Here is a 21,959-nt window from a genome sequence, read left to right on the forward strand (position 1 = left end):
TGGACCCTGGAGGCTACTCTTTCATCATCCACGTCTCCCTGTTTGACCGTGATCTCTTGTGCTATGTGACTTCACACCTTTATGGGTGTGCTCGCACATTCAGAAACTTACCTTTTCTCTCTAGACCCACAAACAAAACTCACCATCCCCTCTGTATTCTAGGCCCAATGTGGGGACATCTGCCCACAGAAGCAAGCTCCTTTGAATGGGTGGTGGCATTCTCTGGTTCTGTTATTCTTAGAGGCACACTGGTGTTATTCACCACAGGGCATGGTGACTCAGAAAGTCCTCAACAGCTATGTAGCGCATGAATCAACTCATAGGCACTGTCTAACTAGGTCACTAAATTGTTCCCAACCTTGGGGTCACTAGTGGATCATGAGTTCTTCATCACAGTAGTCCACACAGATGCTGGTCTGAATTGCCTTGAGGACACGCTTGGGAAGTGAGCTCCCAGTCACAGGTGGTGGGCAAGGGAAAGCCGCCTGAAAGAAAGTGGCCGAGGGTGCTGTGTCAGATTCTTTTCTCATCAGGGTGACGCAGTCAGGGAGAGAAAAGATTTACTATGCCTCAGGGATTCAGGGGGCACGGGTCCATCGGGGCAGGAAGGTGTGGTGTCGGAACTAGCTCCTGTTCGTGATGGTGGAAACTTCTCTCCTGCGTGGCACCAGACAGGAATCAGAGAGCCAGACACAGTGGTGTGAGCCCAGCCCTCAGGAGGTGGAGGCAGGAGGATTCAAGGTCAAGCCATCCTTGGCTACACAGCAAATTCAAAGCCTGAGCGACATGAGGCTTTGGCTCATGGGACTGATCAGGTTTCCTTTTCTGTTTCTGCGATAAAACATCCCGACCAGGATCAACTTGGGGAGGAAAGGGCTTGTTTGGCTTACACTTCCCGGTCACAGTTTATCAATGAAGGAAGTCAGGGCAGCAAGCTGAAGCAGAAACCACGGAGGAACACTGCTTGCAGGCTTGCTCACAGGTTCACGTTCAGCTAACCTTCTTACACAGCCCAGGGTTCACCTCCCCAGGAAATGGTGCCACCTGCAGTGGGCTGGGCCCTCCTACATCATTTAATAATCAAGACCATTCACTACAGACATGCCCACACGCCGTCAATCTGATCTATGCAGTTCCTCAACTGAGACTCTAGGATGTGTCAAGTTGACAGTTAAAGGACACCAACCACACAAGCAAACAACAACAAAGAGACAGCTGGGGTGTGGCTCAGTGGTAGAGCCCCTGCCTAGAATCCTCCAGTGAGGGGCTGGGGTGTGGCTCAGTGGTAGAGCACCTGCCTAGAATCCCCCAGTAAGGGGCTGAGGTGTGGCTCAGTGGTAGAGCACCTGCTAGAATCCCCAGTGAGGGGCTGGGGGTGTGGCTCAGTGGTAGAGCACCTGCCTAGAATCCCCCAGTGAGGGGCTGGGGTGTGGCTCAGTGGTAGAGCACCTGCCTAGAATCCCCCAGTGAGGGGCTGGGGTGTGGCTCAGTAGAAGTGAGATATCTTTGTTAATATCCGTCTTCCCTCTGTCCTCGGCACACACAGCTTATCTCCAGCAGCCAGGCTCCATACCCGAGTGTTTCCACCACCTTCCAAACAGCTTTACCAGTTGACAAAACTTCACACACTGAGGCCCTGATGATGGCGAACTCAGATGGGTTCCTTAGGCTCCTTAGACCCTGCAGAGCAGAAAGTCTGTAGACAATTGACACATGGAAGGCTGTGTTGGAACAACACCCCAGGAGCCCAGCATGCTGCTACAGAGCTGTATCCCCAGCTCTTTTTCTCCTCCTTCTCTCCTCCTCTTCTTCTTCCTTTTCTTTTTTTCCCCCTTTGAAACAACATTTCACTACCTTGCCCGGCCTGGCATGGAACTCACTGTGCAGCCCAAGCTGGTCTTGAACTCCAAGCTCCCGCCTAAGTCTTCTAAGCAGCTGGGATGACAAGCCTGTGCCACCAGGGAAGGCAGGAAGAAGATTTTCAGCAGAGGGGGGCTGGCCGAGGTTGAGGGTGGGAGACAAGGGTAGCTTGTTGACTTTGGGAACTTGTAAGTTAGGAATTTAGCAGCGGGTGAGGAGCTAATTCCGTGCTCGCCATACAAACGTGAGACTTGGGTTTGATCCCCAGCACCCACGTTCGTAAACCCAGGACAGGAGGCTTCCTGGGGCTCATTGGCCATCTTGCCTAGGCCAATTGGCCAGTTCAAGGCCAATGAGAGACTCTATTTAAAAAAATAATCGGTGGCTGGACAGTAGTGGCACACGCTTTTAATCCCAGCACTCAGGAGGCAGAGGCAGGCAGATCTCTGTGAGTTCAAGGCCAGCCTGGTCTACAGAGTGAGATCCAGGGCAGGCACCAAAACTACACAGAGAAACCCTGTCTCGAAAAAATAATAAATAAATAAATAAATAAATAAATAAATAAATAAATAAATAAATAAGCAAGCAAGCAAACAAACAAACAAACAAATAAATAAAAATGGTGGCCAGCTCCTGAGGAACCTTTGCAGTTGATCTCTGGTCTACACACACACACACACACACACACACACACACACACACACACACACACGGGTTGGGGAGGGAGGGAGAGGGAGAGTTGAAAGGTGCCATCACCTGTTCTAACTGGCTTGGGTGTGGTCTGAGGGACACCTGTCACTCTTTCTGGGCAAACACTCCCCAGACACCTCACTGTACGCCCTGGCATTTGGGTGGTTTCGGCTAGGACGCAGAATCAGTTATTCCTAACGGCACTCCCCGGGCAGGCTGTGAGCACTCTGCTTGTGCAGAGCTGTCCCAGGCTTTTCAAAGTTAGAGGCTAGAGGCTTCATTGTCCCCCTCACTGAATCCAGAGCTAAGGGGAGCCAGGGTTAGGCTTATGGCCTGGCCAGGAAAGACAGTAACCCCGCAGCTGGCAGAGAAAGCGGCCACCCGCGCCCTGTGCACTCAGAAAGGAACCAGCACCTGCCACAGTCACATGGCCTGTCTACCCACCCTTCAGTCTATCAGTCTATCATGGGCTACGCTTAGATTCCTGGGCTTCTGTTCCAGCCAGGGTCACCTTCAGTGGGTGGAGCCTACTGAATATCTATGGAGTGTGTGATGGCTCTTCTGGGATTCTCTGAATGTGGCACGCAAGGACCTGGCCCCTGGCATAGGCAGAAGCCCAGAGAGGAGTTGGAAATGATGATTCAGTGTTACAGCACTTGCTTAGAGTCCCCAACCAGGGGTGAGGGCATGAATCAGCCATAGAGAACCTGCCTAGAATCCCCCAGTGAGGGGCTGGGTGTGGCTCAGTGGTAAAACACCTGCCTAGAATCCCCCAGTGAGGGCTGGGGTGTGGCTCAGTGGTAGAGCACTTGCCTAGAATCCACCAGTGAGGGGCTGGGGTGTGGCTCAGTGGTAGAGCCCCTGCCTAGAATCCCCCAGTGAGGGGCTGGGGTGTGGCTCAGTGGTAGAGCACTGCCTAGATCCCCAGTGAGGGGCTGGGGTGTGGCTCAGTGGTAGAGCACCTGCCTAGAACCCCCTAGTGAGGGGCTGGGGTGTGGCTCAGTGGTAGAGCACTTGCCTAGAATCCCCCAGTGAGGGGCTGGAGGTAGTGAAGACCAGAGAAAGTGAACAGGGTCAGCTTTAGTCCCAGAAGATTAAGACACAGGCATGAGGAGAGGGTTGTTAATATGGATAGAACCTTCTAGAAGCGTCTTTATGAACCCACTTGAAAGGGTCTCTCTCCTTAACTCCACCTCCTCTGACCAGCCATACCAGTTGTGGGGGTGTGCATATGTAACTTAGCCCACTGGTCCCTCAATTTCCTCTCCTGGATGATGAGTTAAAGTTTGACTCCGGTGGGGTAAGGTAGCACATGCCTTTAGTCCTAGCACTTGGGAGACAGACAGAAACAGGCAGTTGGTGCTCTCTGAGTTCAAGGCCAGCCTGGTCTACATAGTGAGATTCAGGATAGCCAGGGCTACACAATGAGACTCTGTTGAAAAGAAAGAAAGAAAGAAAGAAAAAGAGAGAAAGGAAAGATTAATTCTGACTCTGAGGACCTGATTTAGAGCCTGGCACGACCTCCTGGTTTATAAATATCAGCCACTCTTTGTTTGATTAGTATCAGATTCCCTCTTCTCAAGGCAGGGATCAGCTGTACCGGGCCTGCGAGCTTGAGGCCAGCTCCGGGGACAGCTAAGCTCTGCAGCTCTGGGGGACGCACAGCTGCATGGCCTGAGCCAAACCCCCTGGCCTGGCAGCCGATCACATGTGGGTTCCCTGTGCAGCAGCCAGCTCGGCTGCATGGAGTGCGGCTGCCTTTGAGGCTGAGCTGGGGCTGCCAGGGCCACACTGGACACCTGAGGAGGCTGTGGGCAGCAGGTGTGGGCTCTGCTGGCTCAGCCGGAGAATTCTTTCATGGATCCTTATCCTGGAGATGGGTTTGTAAGTGTGTGTGAATAAAGTCTTTGTGATGCTCCCTCATCAGGGTCAACTATGTGTTGTTTTTTTTTTCTCTCTTTTCACTATTCTGTGCATTTTCTTTTGTGTCTCCTTCTACCTTTCATGTGTGTGTGTGTGTGTGTGTGTGTGTTGTGTGTTTTGTGCTGGGTGTCTACCTTGTCATGTAGCAGTCTTTCATGGTCACGTGTGTGTGTGTGTGTGTGTGTGTTGTGCTGAGGATTGAATCTAGGGCCTTGTGCATGCTAAGCAAGTCTTCTACCACTGAGCTACAGCCCAGCCCCTCACTGGGGGATTCTAGGCAGGGGCTCTACCACTGAGCCATACCCCAGTCCCTCACTGGGGGATTCTAGGCAGGGGCTCTACCACTGAGTCATACCCTAGCCCCTCACTGGGGATTCTAGGCAGGAGCTCTACTAATGAAGCACATTTCTGGTTGCCCTTTTATTTATTTATTTATTTATTTATTTATTTATTTATTTATTTATTTATTTATTTTTTGGTTTCTCGAGACAGGGTTTCTCTGTGTAGCTTTGCGCCTTTCCTGGAGCTCACTTGGTAGCCCAGGCTGGCCTCGAACTCACAGAGATCCGCCTGCCTCTGCCTCCCGAGTGCTGGGATTAAAGACGTGCGCCACCAACGCCCGGCTACCCTTTTATTGTTTTGAGACAGGATTTCATGTAGCCCAGGAAGGCCTTGGATCTGCTGTAGAGCCATAATGACCTGAAACTCCTGATCTTCCCGCCTTCACCTCCCGAGTGCTGGAGTCACAGACAGGCACCAACCTTCTTGGCTTCACTTTGTGCATTTTCAAGTTCCCAAGAGGCACCTGGGCTCGGGTGGGTAAGGATGGCCTTCAACCAGAGCAACATGCAGCACAGTCTCTGCATGTGCGGAGTCAACCAAATGTACTCACAAGTATTAGGCAACGATAAAAGGTGTGGACAGCAGGAAAACCCTTGCCTGCAACCAAAGCTTGTGAGTTCCATCCCCAGGACCAGCCATTAATCAATCAATCGATAGATCACACAGAATTCCCCAGGTTTTAGGCTGATACTACATCCTCTATATAAAGGACTCGAGTATCTGCAGATTTGGGGGGTATGAGGCCCTAGAATTCCAAAGGTTGACCGCAGTCATGTGGGTTGAGGGACCCTGGTGCGTGGAGCAGACGAAAGCATAGCACAGAGTAGCAACATTGCAACCTCCTCATTGTCCCCACGAGAGGGCTGAGTATCCCAGAGGATGGTGTCCCACACGCAATCCTGAAGCTCAAGAGGTGTGGTCATCCTTTACTCTGTCTGGCACCAGCTGGCATGGTGCCTACGCTTCCAGGCGCTCTTCTGACCCTCCTGGATCCAGCGGGTTGCTGGCGTTGACTTACTCGGCATGTCCTTGTCCCTTTGTCCCCTTCCTGGTCCACGGTCCCTTGGCTTGAGAGAAAACAGTTGGCTCAGGGATGTCGGAGATCCCCACGGCTTAGACAGTCTCCACATTGGCGGCCTTTGCCGCCCACTCCCCACCGCCCCCAGGGAGATGCCTGGCCTGAATACCCCTCATCTTGTCCTTGGTCACCTTCCAAACTGTTGTCTAGACCTGGGATGGCGCCTGGCCTGGAGGAGCACTATTTAAAGAGCCACCCCGAGCTGTCCCCGGACCTGCTGCAGCACTCAAAATCACGACAGACCATGGTAGGCTGGGGCTGCCTTCCCTGCACCCCGCCCCCACCCCGGTTCCCATGGAGCTCAGTGCGGGCTTTGGTCCCCTTCCTGCTTGCCTCCCAGCCCCAACCTCAGTCCTGACCTCCTTGCTCAACCCTTGTCTCATCTCTGGGACCTCGATGTCATGCGGGTTCTGGACTTTTCCTTCTCCACTTTGACCTCGTTCCTCGCAGAGGTTCCCTCGACTGGCGGCTCCGGTGTTGACTCTGTCGGGCGTCCAGTCTCATGGGTGTCCAGTCACACCCATGTGACTTCTTTTCGTATGTGGTCTGTGTTTGCACGTGTTTCCTTGTGTGCAACTGTGTGTGCACCCATGTGTAAAGGTCAGAGGTCACCCAGTGTTGTTCCTCAGGCCCATTTACCTTGGGTTTATTTATTATCTATCTATCTATCTATCTATCTATCTATCTATCTATCTATCTATCTATCTATCTTTGAGACAGGCTCTCTTATTGTTAGCTGGAGAGTACCAACTGGGCTGGAACGGCTGCCCCATGAGGCCCAAGGATCCTGGTTCCTCTTCCCCCAGTACTTGATTATAGGCGCATGCTACCAACTTCTGCCTTTTTACGTGGGCTCTGGTTCTCATGCAAGCGAGACAATCACTCTAACAGCCTGAGCTATTTCCCAGCCTCTCATCCACGTGGGTTCTGGTTTGGTGATGTTCTTTGATCCCACGAAGGTAGAAGTTGGGGGATATGAAGGAGGAGTGTGGGGAGAGATGAGCCACCTGGTCTCACCGGCTCCGTAGATGGAGGACTGTGTTCTGACAGGAGGATGAGGGTCCTGTTGCCTGCCGGGCAGGGCATCAAATTGGAGCGTGCTGGTGGTGTGGGTCCCTCTCAGGCCCTGCAGCTGTCCCCTGCCCCTGTGACGCAGCACCTGCCCTTCTTTCTGTCGCCTTCTATTAATGACCTGTCTCCTACAAGACTATAAGCTCTTTGGAGACAAAGAAGGGGACTGAATTCTCTCAGGGTCCTGGGGACTAACCCAGGCTTTAATTGGAGGCCAGCAGGTGTCTTGTAATCATTCCGATGTTTTGAGGTGGGCATTACTCTTGATTTCATAAGTAAAGATGGTCTAGGGGTGTGGCTTAGTCAGTAGAGCCCTCGCCCAGCATCCATGGGGCCCTGCATTCCATCCTCAGTACCATATAAACCGGACATGGTGACACATACTGGTCATCTCAGCACTTGGAAGGTGGAGACACAAGGATCAGAAATTCAAGGTTATCCTTTGCTCCATAATGACTTTGAAGCCAGCCTGGGCTACATGAGACTCTGTGTTAAAAAAAAAAAAAAAAAGAAGTTAATATAATCAGGTAAATGGAGACTTAAAGAATGTAATTGTCTGTGTATGTGTGTGCACCCGTGTGCACGTGCACAGGCCAGAGAAGGATGTCAGGTGTCCTGCTCTATCAGTCTGCACCATATTCCCTTGAGACAGGGTCTCTCGCTGAACCTGGAGTTGGTCTAGCCCAGCAATCCTCCTGCCTCCATTTCCCCTAGCATTAGAGTTCCAAGTGTGTGGGCAAAAGCACCTGGATTTTTATGTGAGTTCTGTGAATTTGAACTCAGGTCTTCCTGCGTCTCCAGGGAGTACTCTTACCCCCTAACCCATCCAGTCATGCTATCTGCCTTTCTTTATCATCACAAAAGCCGGGATGAAAACTGAGGTCTGGGTGATGCCCTTCTTCCTTGGAATGTTCTCTTTGCCGTAAATTTACCTTTCAAATGGTGCAGTATAAACTTAAACTTCCAAGCCGGATAAAAGATGGTCCCTTCCTGCCTTGCAGAGCTCTGGGCCCCAGGAGGGCCTGTGACCAGGAGGACTTGAAAGGCCAGGGTGGAGAAGGCATATGGAGGCGTGTGTGTGTGTGTGTGTGTGTGTGTGTGTGTGTGTGTGTGTGTGTGTGTTGGGGGTGGGGTTGCGGTCCCGAGAATTGGGTAGAATATCCTGCCGTCGGAAGTGATCATTTTTTATTAATCAGAGGGAAATGTATATGTAATTATGTGAGATGAACTCCGCAGGGGAGTTCTTTTCTTTATGATATCTGAAGGGATTTATAAATATTTCCTAGGCTTACAGCGTCCCATGTGTGGTCTCCTTACCAGGCACCCCCTCTTTCAAAGGATTACTAGAGATTAGCACCCAGTAAAAGCTAATTATAAGTCACTGGGTTGTTGCTCCTGACATGTGCCCAGGAGCCTAGGGAACTGAGAGTAGGGTGGGAGTTGGGGGACCACACAGGTGCTAGGGTGGCAGCAGGGAGGCTGGGGGAACCCCAGCTAGGGGGACTAGACAATACCGGGAGAGGGTTGCCGGCTGGAGCGGGAGGGGGCTGAGCCCAGACTTTCGCTCCTCTCTGACATCAAGAGTCGCTTGAAGGCGCTGGGGAGAGAACTGTGTTGACAACAGGCTTGTTCTGTAAACATGAGGTCCCAAGTTGGATCCCCAGAACCCAGGTTGGAAAAGAAGTTGGATGTGGTATCACAGGCTTGTCTTCCCAGTGTTGGAGATAACACTGGGAACACAGAGACGGCGGTGGATCCCGGGGGCTCAATGGCCAGCCAGCCTGGCTGACTAGGTAAGCTCTGGCCAATGAGAGATCCTGTCTCAAAAATATAACTGAGAGGTGGCTCAGAAGGTAAAAGGTGCTTGCTGCCAAGTCTGACGACCTGAGTTCAATCCCTGGTCCCCACACAATGGAACAAGAGAGAGAGCCAACTCCTGAAAGCTGTCCTCTGACCTCCGCACACAACATAATCACACACACACACACACACACACACACACACACACACACCATTACACACACCATTTTGAGCTGACAGGAGCAGAAGGCGGATCAGAGTGGGTTTGGGGTGAGAAAAGGACCCGGTGAGTGGATGGGGGACTCTGAGACCCTGTCCAGGGTGAATCTTGCAGGAGTAGGAGCCTCAACAGTATGCCGAGAATATTCTGGCAGCTTTTACAACCAGACAAGGCGGCCAGATCCCAGCACAGTAGAGGGTTACCAGGGTGAGCTCAGGAAGCTCCACAGAAGGTCGGAAGATAGAAAAGTGCCCATTCTGATCCCACCAGCTTTGGGAGCCTGAGCGTGAGTGGGTGACTGGGTCGGGAGCCATTGCCCCACCCTGCTTGGTAGACACTGCAGACTTCTTGCCTGAGCTGAGAAAAGTGAGACTATTGTATTAGCTACCTCTCTCATGCTAGGACAAAGCACCCGAGAAAAGCAAGGTAAATTGAACTGTTTTGGCTCACAATTCAAGGATGCAGTCCAACACTGGGTGGGGTTGTCATGGCAACGGGAGCATGCATGAGGCAGCTGGTCACATTGCATCAGCCGTCAGAAAGCAGAGAGCTGAACGCTGGTGCTCAGTTCAGGACCCCAGCCTGTGGGATGGGATGATGCCACCCGCATTTATGACAGGTCTTCCCAGCTCAGTTAACTAGTCTAGAAACTTCCCCCGCAGACATGCCCAGAGGTTTGTCTCCACAGTGACTCTAGGCCCTGTCCAGTGGACAGTCATCAGCTGTCACAAGTAGTTGTGAAACTCCGCCCACTGCTCCAGCCGGCTGCTGTGTGTGTGTGTGTGTGTGTACAAGAAGGGCGATGGTACCTGGACCGTGGTGTTCTGGGGCCCCTGGCCTGGCACTGGTGACTGCTGAGCTCTGGAAGAAGCAATGGCTAGGAGGACTCACCTCTTTCCCCCAGGCACCCAGAAGAGCCCGGAAGAGAGCAGAGGGCACAGCCAGTTCCAATGTCTTCTCGATGTTCGACCAGTCCCAGATTCAGGAGTTTAAAGAGGTTGGTTGGTGGCCCTGGGGACCTATATTAATTACTTTCCTTTTTGCTGCAACAACATCTCTGGCAAATAGTAACTTAAGGAGGGAAGGGTTTGCTCGGGCTCACAGTCTGAGGGTGCAGTCCGTCAGCGTTTGGGAAGGGGTAGCGGCAGAGCGTGAGCTGCTCACACAGCACCTGGAGTCAGGAAGAAGAGAGGGATGAATGCCGGCGCTCGGCCTGCTTCTCAGCCTAGGGGATGGATGCAGCCCTCACTTAAGGTGGGTTTTTCTACCTCAGTTAGCCCAGTCCTGAAAACCCCTCACAGATGTGCCCAGAGGTGTGTTTCCATGGTGACTCTAAATCTAGTCAGGTTGATGATAACAGCGACGAACCGTCACAAGAGGATTACCGGGATTCGCAGAGGTTGCTCAAGGAGCCCACAGTGGCTGCTCACACTGCAACCCTTCTCCAAGGTCCCCACGGCTGCCTCTGTGCCTACAGAGGTGGCTCGCTCGCCTCTACCTGAGCCTGTACTTGCTGTGTGACATATGGATAAGCCTTAATCTCCCTCTGTGAGCCTCAATTTCCCTCTCCGAGTCGCTGTGCTCTTGAAAATGAGACAATGAGTGTGGCGTCCCAAAGCACTCAGGACAGAGGCTCAAAGAGGGTGGACTACAGGGCCCAGGATGTAGCATGCACTAAGTTAAGTTGGAGCTCTGGCTTGGGATGAAGCGTTAATCTAATTAATCTTCATCAACAAAAAATCGGGTGTCAAATATTGGTGTAAGAACCTGAAAGATCAGAGAACTGGGAGCAGTCTCCAGTTGTTTCCTACCTCTTCCCTTCCTCCGTCCAAAAGAGAGAGATCCTCTCTCAGCCCCGCCTTACCACTTCCTGCCTCCTCTCTCGACAGTCCTCCAAACCTCTATGGTCAGCTAGTGGCTAGCTTGCCCCCTGATTCCTAGCGAGCTTTATTTGTCAGAACACAATCAAAATACCACACAACAGCTCCTAGTTGAGGTTCCTCCTGTGGCAGACGACCCAGGAACCCTGGAGGGAGGGGGAGGGACCAACTGGACTGGGTAGGCCCTGGTGGCTCACCGGCCCTGTCTCCATCAGGCCTTCACTATCATGGACCAGAACCGGGATGGCTTCATCGACAAGGAGGACCTGAGGGACACCTTTGCCGCGCTGGGTGGGTGAAGCAGAGGCTGGGGCAGCTTGAGACCTTGGTTTTTAGGGAGAGCTAATGACCGAGGTGGGAAGAGGGGGCAGACCAAGGCAGCCACAGCAAGGGGCTTGAGGGCTGAGGGGCGCGGTGTCCAGTGTGGCAGGAGGGCTTGGTGAATAGGGGAGGACATTTTTGACATTGTGCAAAGGCCCTGGAGTAGGAGAGGTCAGAAGGGTAGGTTAGCACATGCCTGCCATCCCAGCATTCCCATACCGAGGCGGGTGGAGTTCTGCTTCAGTGATAGCCTGGACTATGTGGCCGGACACTGTCTCAAAATCAAAGAGGAGAGAGCTGGGTATGGGAAAAACTGGAGTTGACTAGCTAAGGTACCAACATGGGTTGAGTTTTTGAGGTCCTGGGAACCTGAGTGTCCACTGGGACCAAGTAGAATCCCAGGGTTCCCATGTCCAGGGATGCATGAGACCTGGGGCCCCCCGATGTGCCCCACTTCAGTTCTTCCAGCCTCCGTTTTTTGTTTGTTTGTTGTTTTAATCCGTGAAAGGGAGATACAGAGTGGCTTGCTTTGCTTTCTAGGAAGCTAGAGAGAGAGAGGGAGGAGGGTGGAGGCAGCAGCCTGTAGACTCCAGCATTCCCCCTGAAGTATCCCCAATAGACAGACAGTGCCCAGGGGAGACAGGTGGAGCAGAAGAAGCAGGATGCTCCTTCGGATGCGTCCCCTCTCCCTCTCCAGGTCGCATAAACGTCAAGAACGAGGAGCTGGAAGCCATGGTGAAGGAAGCTCCAGGGCCCATCAACTTCACAGTCTTCTGACCATGTTTGGGGAGAAACTCAAGGGTGAGTGAGCTTCCTGGGAGCCTGGGCAAGGGCTGGGAGCAGGAAGTGGATATATACAGCTGCCTGGCCCTTCCGTTCATAACCACAGGTGGAAACACAGAAAGGCTCCCAGGTACGGATCCCCTGGCTGTGCACACTGGCCTGGACCCTGCCTCAGTTTCTGCTGTAATGATGGAATCCCTCTGCTCACTGTCAGGATAATACCCACCTCTTCCACTCCCAGTTTCTTAGGACAATACTCACCTCTTCCACTCCCAGTTTCTCTTTCCTACTGCCCACTCTGCCCTCCTCCCGACCTGCCTGTCCTGCCTGTCTGTCCTCCATTGATGCTGACGGATAGGCAGAGGGGTGCTAAAAGGGAATAGGATTTCTGAGATCCACTCATGGCTGACTCCATTGCTAGGCTGGTTACTTGCCTTGTCCTATTGTGGGGTTACTTCAGTCTCCAGGGAAAGGACCGGGGAGCTCTTCTCAGTGATGAGGAGTCAGAGGAGGCCCAGTGAGTTTGTGAAACCTGCCCCAGGTATCCCTGCAAAAGAAAACTCAAATAGACCCCGGTTCTAACTACTCTGTACTCCTGAGATATAGCCCCAGGTCTGGGGCTGGAAGATGGGTCATCTCTGACCTTAAGTGTTCTGTGGTAGAACGGGACATCCTGTGCTACAGTTGCCCCTATCCTTTAAGGTTAAGATTTCCCTCACAGAATGAGTGATAATGAGTGGGCTGATTTGCTTTCTATACTTTGGTATTTTAGTAGAAACCTTGCTTAGAATATTCTACTCAGGGTTTGAGGCGTGACTCAGTGATAGAGCAACCTGCTAGAATCCCCCAGTGAGGGGCTGGGGTGTGGCTCAGTGGTAGAGCCCCTGACTAGAATCCCTCAGTGAGGGGCTGGGGTATGGCTCAGTGGTAGAGCCCCTGCCTAGAATCCCCCAGTGAGGGGCTGGGGTGTGACTCAGTGGTAGAGCACCTGCCTAGAATCCCCAGTGAGGGGCTGGGGTGTGGCTCAGTGGTAGAGCCCTGCCTAGAATCCCCCAGTGAGGGGCTGGGGTGTGGCTCAGTGGTAGAGCCCCTGCCTAGAATCCCCCAGTGAGGGGCTGGGGTGTGGCTCAGTGGTAGAGCCCCTGCCTAGAATCCCCCAGTGAGGGGCTGGGGTATGGCTCAGTGGTAGAGCCCCTGCCTAGAATCCCCCAGTGAGGGGCTGGGGTGTGACTCAGTGGTAGAGTACCTGCCTAGAATCCCCCAGTGAGGGGCTGGGGTGTGGCTCAGTGGTAGAGCCCCTGCCTAGAATCCCCCAGTGAGGGGCTGGGGTGTGGCTCAGTGGTAGAGCCCCTGCCTAGAATCCCCAGTGAGGGGCTGGGGTATACAGCTCAGCAGTAGAGCCAGAGGATGGTGTCTGCAGCCCTGATGTGACATCTATGTTGGAGATGAACAGGAGTTCATTTAGGACTCTTTTGGGTGCTCATAGGAAGGGGCACCACTTTTAGCTGCGATGGCCTGTTTTACAGACGAGGACACTGAGGCCCGAGGCTCACTTAGTCTGTGGCTAAGTCAGAGTGGTGACGGAGGCCGGCTGGGGACCTAGAACTGCAGCTTGTTCTCATCTTTGCTGGGGTTCCAAGCCTGGGGCTCCAGCTGAGCTTGTCATGCGGGCTGCGTGAGAGGCTGGCAGCGGGGAGGGCGGTGGGCTGGGACAGGCACCATCGCGGCCGTTAATGGAGACAAGGAGGCTGCCCTTTGACTTCCCGAAATGGCAGGCGGCCACAGCACGGGCCTTTTATGGGTCTTCCAGGCCTCAGAGCAGAGGCCCTCTCTGGGGACAAGGCAGGGAGAGTGCCTGGCTGAGGTGAGTGTGCCTGGCCGAGGTGAGTGTGCCGCAGCCCGGCCAGAGCTAACTAAATCCAGGACTTGGTCCCCAGGAAGATGGTGGGGCTAACTGCAGATCTGCTCCAGCTGCCAGGACTCCTCGGAGAGACACTGGGGTCTTTAGCTAATTGAGAGGATTGGGAAGCGGTGGCCTTGGAGGCTGGGACTCTAGCCACCCCTGCACCCCTGAGCCCCTCTGCCTGAGAGCTGCCGAGCCCACCTGGGATGGATACACTGGCTCTAGTCACGTTCAGAGGGGGACGAGGCTCTCCTTCCCAGGAGACAGCAGTCTCATCGAGAAGACCACAAGGGTCTGACCCAGTCTGATAGCGACACACAGAGGCTGGGATAGTCTTACAGGGGAGACACACAGGTCCTTCGTGTAGTCTGATGGGAGAGGTACAGAGAGCCCTGACTTAGTCTGATGGAGGAGACACAGACAGACCTGATTCATCCTGATGGGGGAAATAGCGGGTCCTGCCCCCAGTCTGATGGGGAGACACGGAGAGCTCGATGTCCAAGTGGTGAAGCTGTAGGCCTGGAGCTGGGCTCAGAGCAGAGATGGATTTGTAGCTCTGATTCACTGACATTCATCAAGGCCTATCCATTAAGCTGTGTGGTGGCACATACCTGTAATCCCAGTACTTGGGAGGAGGAAGGCAGGAGGATCCGGAGTTCAAAGCCAACCTCAGCTATTCAGCAAAAGTTCTAGACCAGCCTGGGCTATAGGACAAAAAAAAAAACAACAAAACAAAACAAAAAACAAAACAACAACAAAAAACAACAACAACAACAACAACAAAACCCCAGAGCAAAACCAAACAAAATTTCAGGCCATTAGCCATCACTAGCCAGCTGGTTCTTTATATACTGTGGCGAACTCACCTTTGACCCCATGACAGTGTTGGACCCTGAAGGAAGGGAAGAGCTTTCCAGACCCCCTTCGAGCCTGGTGTGGAACAGCATGATAAGGGAAAAGGCCTGAGGAAGGGATGTCACCTGCTGTCATTCAGATGGACTGGATGCCTTCCATGAGTCCTTTTCTCTGGGCCTCAGCTTCCCCATCGGTACAAAGAGAGGGCCGGGTATTGAAACTCTCTGGTGGCCCCAGAATCCCTTTTGTCTCCTTCCTCCTCCGTTTCCCCCTCTTTCTCTCCCACAACTTCTATCTAAACTCCTTTGTTCTGAGGGGGAATCTAGGGCCTTTCACATGCTAACCAAGCACACTGTCCACAAACTTGCTGCTGGCTCCTCACTGTGGGATTCTAGGCAGGGGCTCTACCACTGAGCCACACCCCAGACCTACTGGATCCTTTCACTTCAGGTAACAACTTCCTGCTCAAAGCCACAAAAGTGCACAACTAGGCAACTATTCCAGCTGCACTGTCAACCAGCCCGTTCTCCCCGCTGCCTGCTTCTGGGTGGCCCAATCTTGAAGAGCTCTCCAGTGAGCTCCAGCCCCAGTCCCTAAGCTCGGAGCTGTTTCCTTCACTTGCAGCCTCTGTGCGTGAGTCTCACGGTGGCTGCTCCCTCACCCCCAGACTTCACTGATCATTCAATAACACCAGTTTGGAAACCTTGGACAAGTCACCTGACCTCATTTGAGCTTCAGTTCTTCATCTATGAAATGGGGACAGTCGTCAGGAGAGTGAAGAGCATAGTAAATGCTGTCAGGGAGTCTACGTATGATGGGGCAAGTTACTTGCAACTAGATGTATGCAGTCCATTTCGGTTTCTGTAAAACCTCCAAGCTCTTGAAACAGTTTCTATTGCACCACTTCTGTGGCTTTGAAGAAAGTTGTTACCAAAATAAATTAATCTGGGGTTGGAGGTGTGGCTCAGTAGTAGAGTACCTGTCTAGAATCCCCCAGTGAGGGGCTGGGGTGTGGCTCAGTGGTAGAGCCCCTGCCTAGAATCCCCCAGTGAGGGGCTGGGGTGTGGCTCAGTGGTAGAGCACCTGCCTAGAGTCCCCCAGTGAGGGGCTGGGGTGTGGATCAGTGGTAGAGCACCTGCCTAGAATCCCCTAATGAGGGGCTGGGGTGTGGCTCAGTGGGAGTTGGAGACGTTCCCCCTCTCTTAACCTTTGCCCAGCTTGGCACCACCTCTGAGAGGCCCCCACTACCCTTTCATTCTCCTTGTCCTGTGTGTGCTACCTCCAGGCACGGACCCAGAAGAGACCATCCTGCACGCCTTCAAGGTGTTTGACGCCGAAGGAAAAGGCTTCGTCAAGGCCGACTTGTAAGTTCTCGGGACTTGAGCTGAGGCGCACCAAGGTGGGTGTCAGCCTTGGCTCCTCTCCCCTCAGAACTCAGCTGAGCAGGGCGACCATCCACCCAGTGGCTAGAGGCCACGGCCGGGCCAGCACCGTTCCTCCTGACGGACCTTCCGTCTCTCCCAGGCCTTGGTGTCTCCCTCTCTCCCTGTGTGTGGAAGTGGATGGGCCGTGTGGCATGGGTCAAGGAGTGTTTCTGAGCGTTGGGGATGGAGAGGGCGGGAGTGAGCCCAGAAGGACAAGCACAGGTTGACCACTCTAGGGTGGGAATTCTAGCTGTGAGAACAGAAGATGAGTCCCGGCTTAGCAGGTTTACTGAGCTGGCCTGGGGGAGATGGGTAGCCTGGAGCCGGAAGAAGCAGGGGTTGTGGCCCATGGATATGGGGTTGGAACGGGAAGGACTGTCCAGCAAAGATCCAGAAGCCAAGGTTCGTGGAACACAGGGTTTGGGGAGAGGACAGTGTCATTGGGGGGACATCAGTGACGAGCTCCGCTTGGGATGCCTGCCAGAAAGCGGCCATCAGCAGCTCTCCTGCGGGCCGTGGGGCCGGCATCATAGAGGTGGGTTCTGCTGTGGTACACACGGGGCACGTCCTAGGGAGAGCAGAGGGACAGAGTCAAGGTCAGGGAGTACAGTCTTCTTTAGTCCCTGGAAGCTGGGCCAACCTCCAAGATGTCCCTTCCAAACCTTGCTGGGTCTTAGGTGGCCGTGGCTGGTGAGATGACCCCTCCTTATCAAGGATAGGCTGGTATTCCATGACAATTCTTCAGGAGCTCAGGCTGTCCACAGAGCTTCCACTTGTGGGGGTGGAGGAGTGGGCGGACAGGGTCTGGTGGAGACGTGCATGTCCCTTCCTTACATAGTGTCATCAAAGGCTCTGAGTCAGGCTCCCCAGAGTGCAGATGGACTACCAAAGTGATATACCAGTGGTATATCAAACCAAAATCTTGGGGTCTGTGGCCCCTTCCTGATTCTTGAAGTACCAGGAGAACCCCTGGCATGACTGAGACTCTCCCCTCGAATATGAAGATGGGGCTGAGGTAGGGGCGAGGAAGGGATGTCCCTGAGGGATTCATTCAGGGAATGGAAGGAACCGTCCTGGGCTGTGGGGACCTAGAGCACAGGGCTGCTGGCCAGATAGGCCACAGAAGTGGCTCTGGTTGAAACAGAGCCCGCAAGGTCCCCGGCTTGGGCAATCTGGAAACTGTGACTGTCCCATAGTAACAAACAACGGAAAATGTGTGTCGCCCCTAACCAGGGCCTGGTCAGGGCCTGCCGCCACTGGCGCCAGAGGATGTCCCGAGAACAGAGGCTCCACTTAGCTCTCTGATCCCATCCTTGCCCACAGAACCTCCTTAAGCTTGCAAAGCCCTTCTCAGTTGCAAGGGGTACAAGTTCTCATGCAGATCTGGGTTCAGGCCCCACCTCCAGCAATATTCTCCTGGATCCCAAGGAGACAGGCCCAACCCTGCCACATCCTCCCTCTGGGATGGCCCCCGGCAAGCCTCAGTTTCTCCCTAGATAAAGGGGATTCTTGCACTAGTGTCCCAGGTCTGTGAAGAATCAAGTTCTAAAGAAGAGACCCATGAGAAGACTGAGCTCCATCTTCCCATGATGCTCTGGCCTTGAACAGCATGATGTAGTCTGGGAAATGCTGGTCAGGTGACAGCCAAAACAGCTGGAAGAGACATCAAGGCAGCCAAGGTGGGGACAGGCTGGTCATTCCAGCTACTCTGGGCAGGAGATGAATGAGTTCAAGACCAGCCTGGGACACTTAATGAAGATGTCTCAAAACAGAAAGTAAAGAGAAGCCGGGTGGTGGTGGCGCACATCTTTAATCCCAGTTCTCAGGAGGCAGAGGCCAGCCTTGTCTACAGAGTGAGTTCCAGGATATCTAGGGCTACACAGAGAAACCCTGTCTTGAAAAACAAAACAAAACAACAAGAAAAAAAGAAAAAAGAAAGTAAAGCAGACTGGGGACATAACTTAAGGGTAGACTTCCTATCTTGAGTGACTCAGTGAGGGGCTGGGGTGTGGCTCAGTGGTAGAGCACCTGCCTAGAATCCCCCAGTGAGGGGCTGGGGTGTGACTCAGTGGTAGAGCACATGTCTAGAATCCCCCAGTGAGGGGCTGGGGTGTGACTCAGTGGTAGAGCACCGCCTAGAATCCCCAGTGAGGGGCTGGGGTGTGACTCAGTGGTAGATCACCTGCCTAGAATCCCCCAGTGAGGGGCTGGGGTGTGGCTCAGTGGTAGAGCACCTGCCTAGAATCCCCCAGTGAGGGGCTGGGGTGTGACTCAGTGGTAGAGCACCTGCCTAGAATCCCCCAGTGAGGGGCTGGGGTGTGGCTCAGTGGTGGAGCACCTGCCTAGAATCCCCTAGTGAGAGGCACTAGAGCATTCGCCTTCCATGACCCAGGCCCTGGGTTCCACTCCTAGACAAAAGACAAAGGAGCCCCAACCCCCACCCCCAGCAGTCTGAGATTGACTGTTAGTTAGCACACCCTGGGCATCTCAGTGGCCTCCGGGTCGTGTTGGAGTCTTGAGATCATTCCGTTCTGTCTCCCACGGCTGCTCGAAGGGTACAGGGCTGCAAGAGAAGCAGTTAGGACTCAAAGAGATGCCTGGGGCCTGGGAGAATCAGCCCTAGGCTGGGGTCCCCTAGGCTAGAGCTCCCCCGGGAACCTTGTGTCCACATGGCCACCAGGCACCTCTTTCCCAAGACATGATGGCTTCTCTCCACCAACAGCATTAAGGAAAAACTTATGACTCAGGCTGACCGGTTCAGTGAGGAGGAGGTAAGTGTGCGCTTTGGGGGGACATTCCCACAGATGCCCTGCCCTGTTCCTCTCTCTTCCTTCAGCCTCCATGTCACCTGACCCTCTGCTCCCTCTCCCAGGTCAAGCAGATGTTTGCAGCTTTCCCGCCAGATGTCTGTGGCAACTTAGACTACAGGAATCTGTGCTACGTCATCACACACGGCGAGGAGAAGGACTAGAAGACATGCTCCCTCTATACCTGGAGTCGGCCGGGACTGGCTGCCTTGGGGGACCCGTGCAAGGCTCCTGGTGCCAGCATGGGCAGGGGAAGCAGTCTCCATCACCCTCGGAGTCTGGAGCTGAAGCGGGAATAAATAACACAGAGATGTACATCTGGGTGATGTTTTCGTGGTTAGTGTTCTGGTTGGGGAGACAGCAAACCCTCCCCTCCTGGCTAGTTTTTCCAAAACTTTTGGTTCCCTGGTTCTGAAGCTCAGCTGTTCCTGATGAGCTAGTGTTTAGAAGTAATGGACAGTTTTAATGCCCCGCATCTGGACCACAGGGCACTGCCTTCATTGATGGGGGTTTTATTGAGCACCTAGCGTCTGTGAGTCGCCTGGAGGAGACAGGGTTGTTCATGGGCAATGGGGTCATGAGGACCATGGGAGAATGATTCTCAGATGGGCCACAGCTGGGAGGAGGGTGGGAGGGAAAGGGGGGCACTTGTAGAAGCAGCTGGGCACAGGCAAAGTTGGAGGGGAGGAGAGATGGATTCGGGGACATTTAAAGAGTGGGTACAGAACTCTTCACCCTCAAGCATGGCATTGAAGATGGACATGCCAGGGCTAAAGGGGACTTCATTGTGATTAAAAATGTCTGCCTGGGCTGGAGAGATGGCTCAGCGGTTAAGAACACTGGCTGCTCTTCCAAAAGACCAGGGTTCAATTCCCAGCACCCACATGGCAACTCACAATTGCCTGTAACTCCAGTTCCAGGGGATCTGACACCTTCACACATAGACAAAACACTAATGCACAAACAAAATAAAATGGAAAGAATGTTCTTTTTTTTTTTTTTTTTTTAATGTCTGCCCACCAAAAGACACCACCAAGAATGTGAAAAAACCAGAGGCCAGAAGATTCTGGGAGCACATAGATCTTGACAAAGGTCTCATATCTGCCTCCCTCTGTGTGTGTGTGTGTGTGTGTGTGTGTGTGTGTGTGTGTTATATTTAACCCTACAGAGTAACAATGGAAAACATGATAGTTATTTAATTTTTTTATGTAATGTATGTATGTGTGTGAACGGGAAGCATTCATGTAGAAGTCAGAGGACACATGGGAGCGTCGGTTCTCTTTCCACCATCGGGGTCCTGGCAATCAAAAGCCTTGGCAGCAAGCGCCTTTCCTCGATAAGTCATCTCGCCAGCTCCTTACTTTTTTTTTTTTTTTTTTTTTTTTTTGCCCCTGTAACAAGACAGCTGAGCAAACAACTTCGGTGGGAAGGGGAGGGGAAGGATTTATTTTGGCTCACACCTTCAGAGGGCTCAGCCCAAGAGGACTGCAAAGTTTGAGGCTGTGGGATCCTGTTGCCAGTAAACAAAACAATAGGAGAGGAAGGAAGGGAGGAGGAGGGAGGGAGGAAGAAGGGAGGGGGAGGGAGGAGGAGGAGGAAGGGAGGGAGGAAGAAGGAGGGAGGAGGGAGGGAGGGAGGAAGAAGGGAGGAGGGAGGGGAGAGGGAGGAAGGAGGAGGGAGGGGAAGGGAGGAGGGAGGAGGAGGAAGAGAGACAAGGAGGAAAAGAGAGAAGAGAGAGGGAGAGTGTGACAGATGGGCAGTCAGACAGACAGACTTAGGAAGTAGGGAGCCCTTGGCCTCCTCACCCCTCAGGGGAGGGAGCGAGAGTCCCCCATCAGCCTGCAGCTCCTGGCCTGGGTCACAGGGACTGTCCACAGCAGAGGAGGCCTGGGTCACAGGGACTGTCCACAGCAGAGGAGGCCGAGGTCTCTAGAAGGAGCCTTTCCTCCACCACGGCCCTGGCTCCTGGCTTTCTAAGACGGGCTTTCCTGGAAATCCTGAGCCGAGGCCCAGCGAGGCCACTGAAGACTTGTCAGACCCGTTTGTTCCACAGAGGGAGACAGAGCCACGGTTACAGGGAGCAGGTGCCTCAGGCAACCTCTGACACCCCCTCACTTGAGATTCTCTCTCCCTGACAGCCGGGCCTGCCATCCTGCAGGGGCCCTGGCTCACTAGGGACTCTGGGCAGACAGTGTAGAGGTCAAAGGGACCCCACAGGTTAAAGAGGGGGTGCATGAGGGGAGGGCCTGCCTCCTCCCTCATTAAGAATCTGTTCATCTGTCCACTGGGCCAGAGTGCAGTGGTGATCAATAAAACCAGTTCGAACTGTGCATTGAGCTCAAGAGGAACTTAGTGAGACCCTCTGGAACGCTGAACATGTCTGGGGATGCTGCTCAGTGGGAGATTGCTAGCCTAGAATCCCCCAGTGAGGGGCTAGGGTGTGACTCAGTGGTAGAGCACCTGCCTAGAATCCCCCAGTGAGGGGCTGGGGTATGGCTCAGTGGTGGAGCACCTGCCTAGAATCCCCCAGTGAGGGACTGGGATGTGGCTCAGTGGTAGAGCCCCTGCCTAGATTCCCCCAGTGAGGGGCTGGGGTGTGACTCAGTGGTAGAGCCCCTGCCTAGAATCCCCCAGTGAGGGGCTGGGGTGTGCTCAGTGTAGAGCCCCTACCTAGATTCCCCAGTGAGGGGCTGGGGTGTGACTCAGTGTAGAGCACCAGACCAGTATGCTTGAAGCCCTGGGTTCAGTCCTCAGTTCTGCAAAACAACAACCAAAGAACTTCTGTAAGAACTTCTGGCCGTACTCCTGCTGTTCCTGGCCCTTCCTCTGGACCCAGGGCCTTTGCTCTTGGCGACTCCTCTGGAACTCTCCCTCTGCTGCTCCAGCCTGGCTGTGGTCTCAGCTCAGTTCATGCCTGAGCACCTGCTTGAATGCTCACGTGGAGTCCAGAGGACCACTTACCTTGAGTTGGTTTTCTCCTGCAGGATAGAGCTCAGGTTGTC

General features: G+C 53.6%; 1 protein-coding gene across 1 annotated transcript; it reads left to right on the forward strand.

Annotated features, from left to right (window-relative positions):
• The first annotated feature begins 5,834 nt into the window (after positions 1–5,834).
• On the forward strand, positions 5,835–19,261 carry Myl10 (myosin light chain 10). The gene is given in 8 exon segments (XM_037198552.1): positions 5,835–6,140; positions 9,889–9,981; positions 11,080–11,155; positions 11,883–11,957; positions 11,960–11,986; positions 16,012–16,090; positions 18,873–18,921; positions 19,023–19,261. Coding segments are annotated over 8 exon segments (588 nt in total). The 5' UTR covers positions 5,835–6,050; the 3' UTR covers positions 19,122–19,261.
• The last annotated feature ends 2,698 nt before the right edge of the window (positions 19,262–21,959 follow it).

Source organism: Peromyscus leucopus, chromosome 23 (genome assembly GCF_004664715.2).
Source record: "Peromyscus leucopus breed LL Stock chromosome 23, UCI_PerLeu_2.1, whole genome shotgun sequence".
Lineage (NCBI taxonomy): Eukaryota > Metazoa > Chordata > Mammalia > Rodentia > Cricetidae > Peromyscus > Peromyscus leucopus.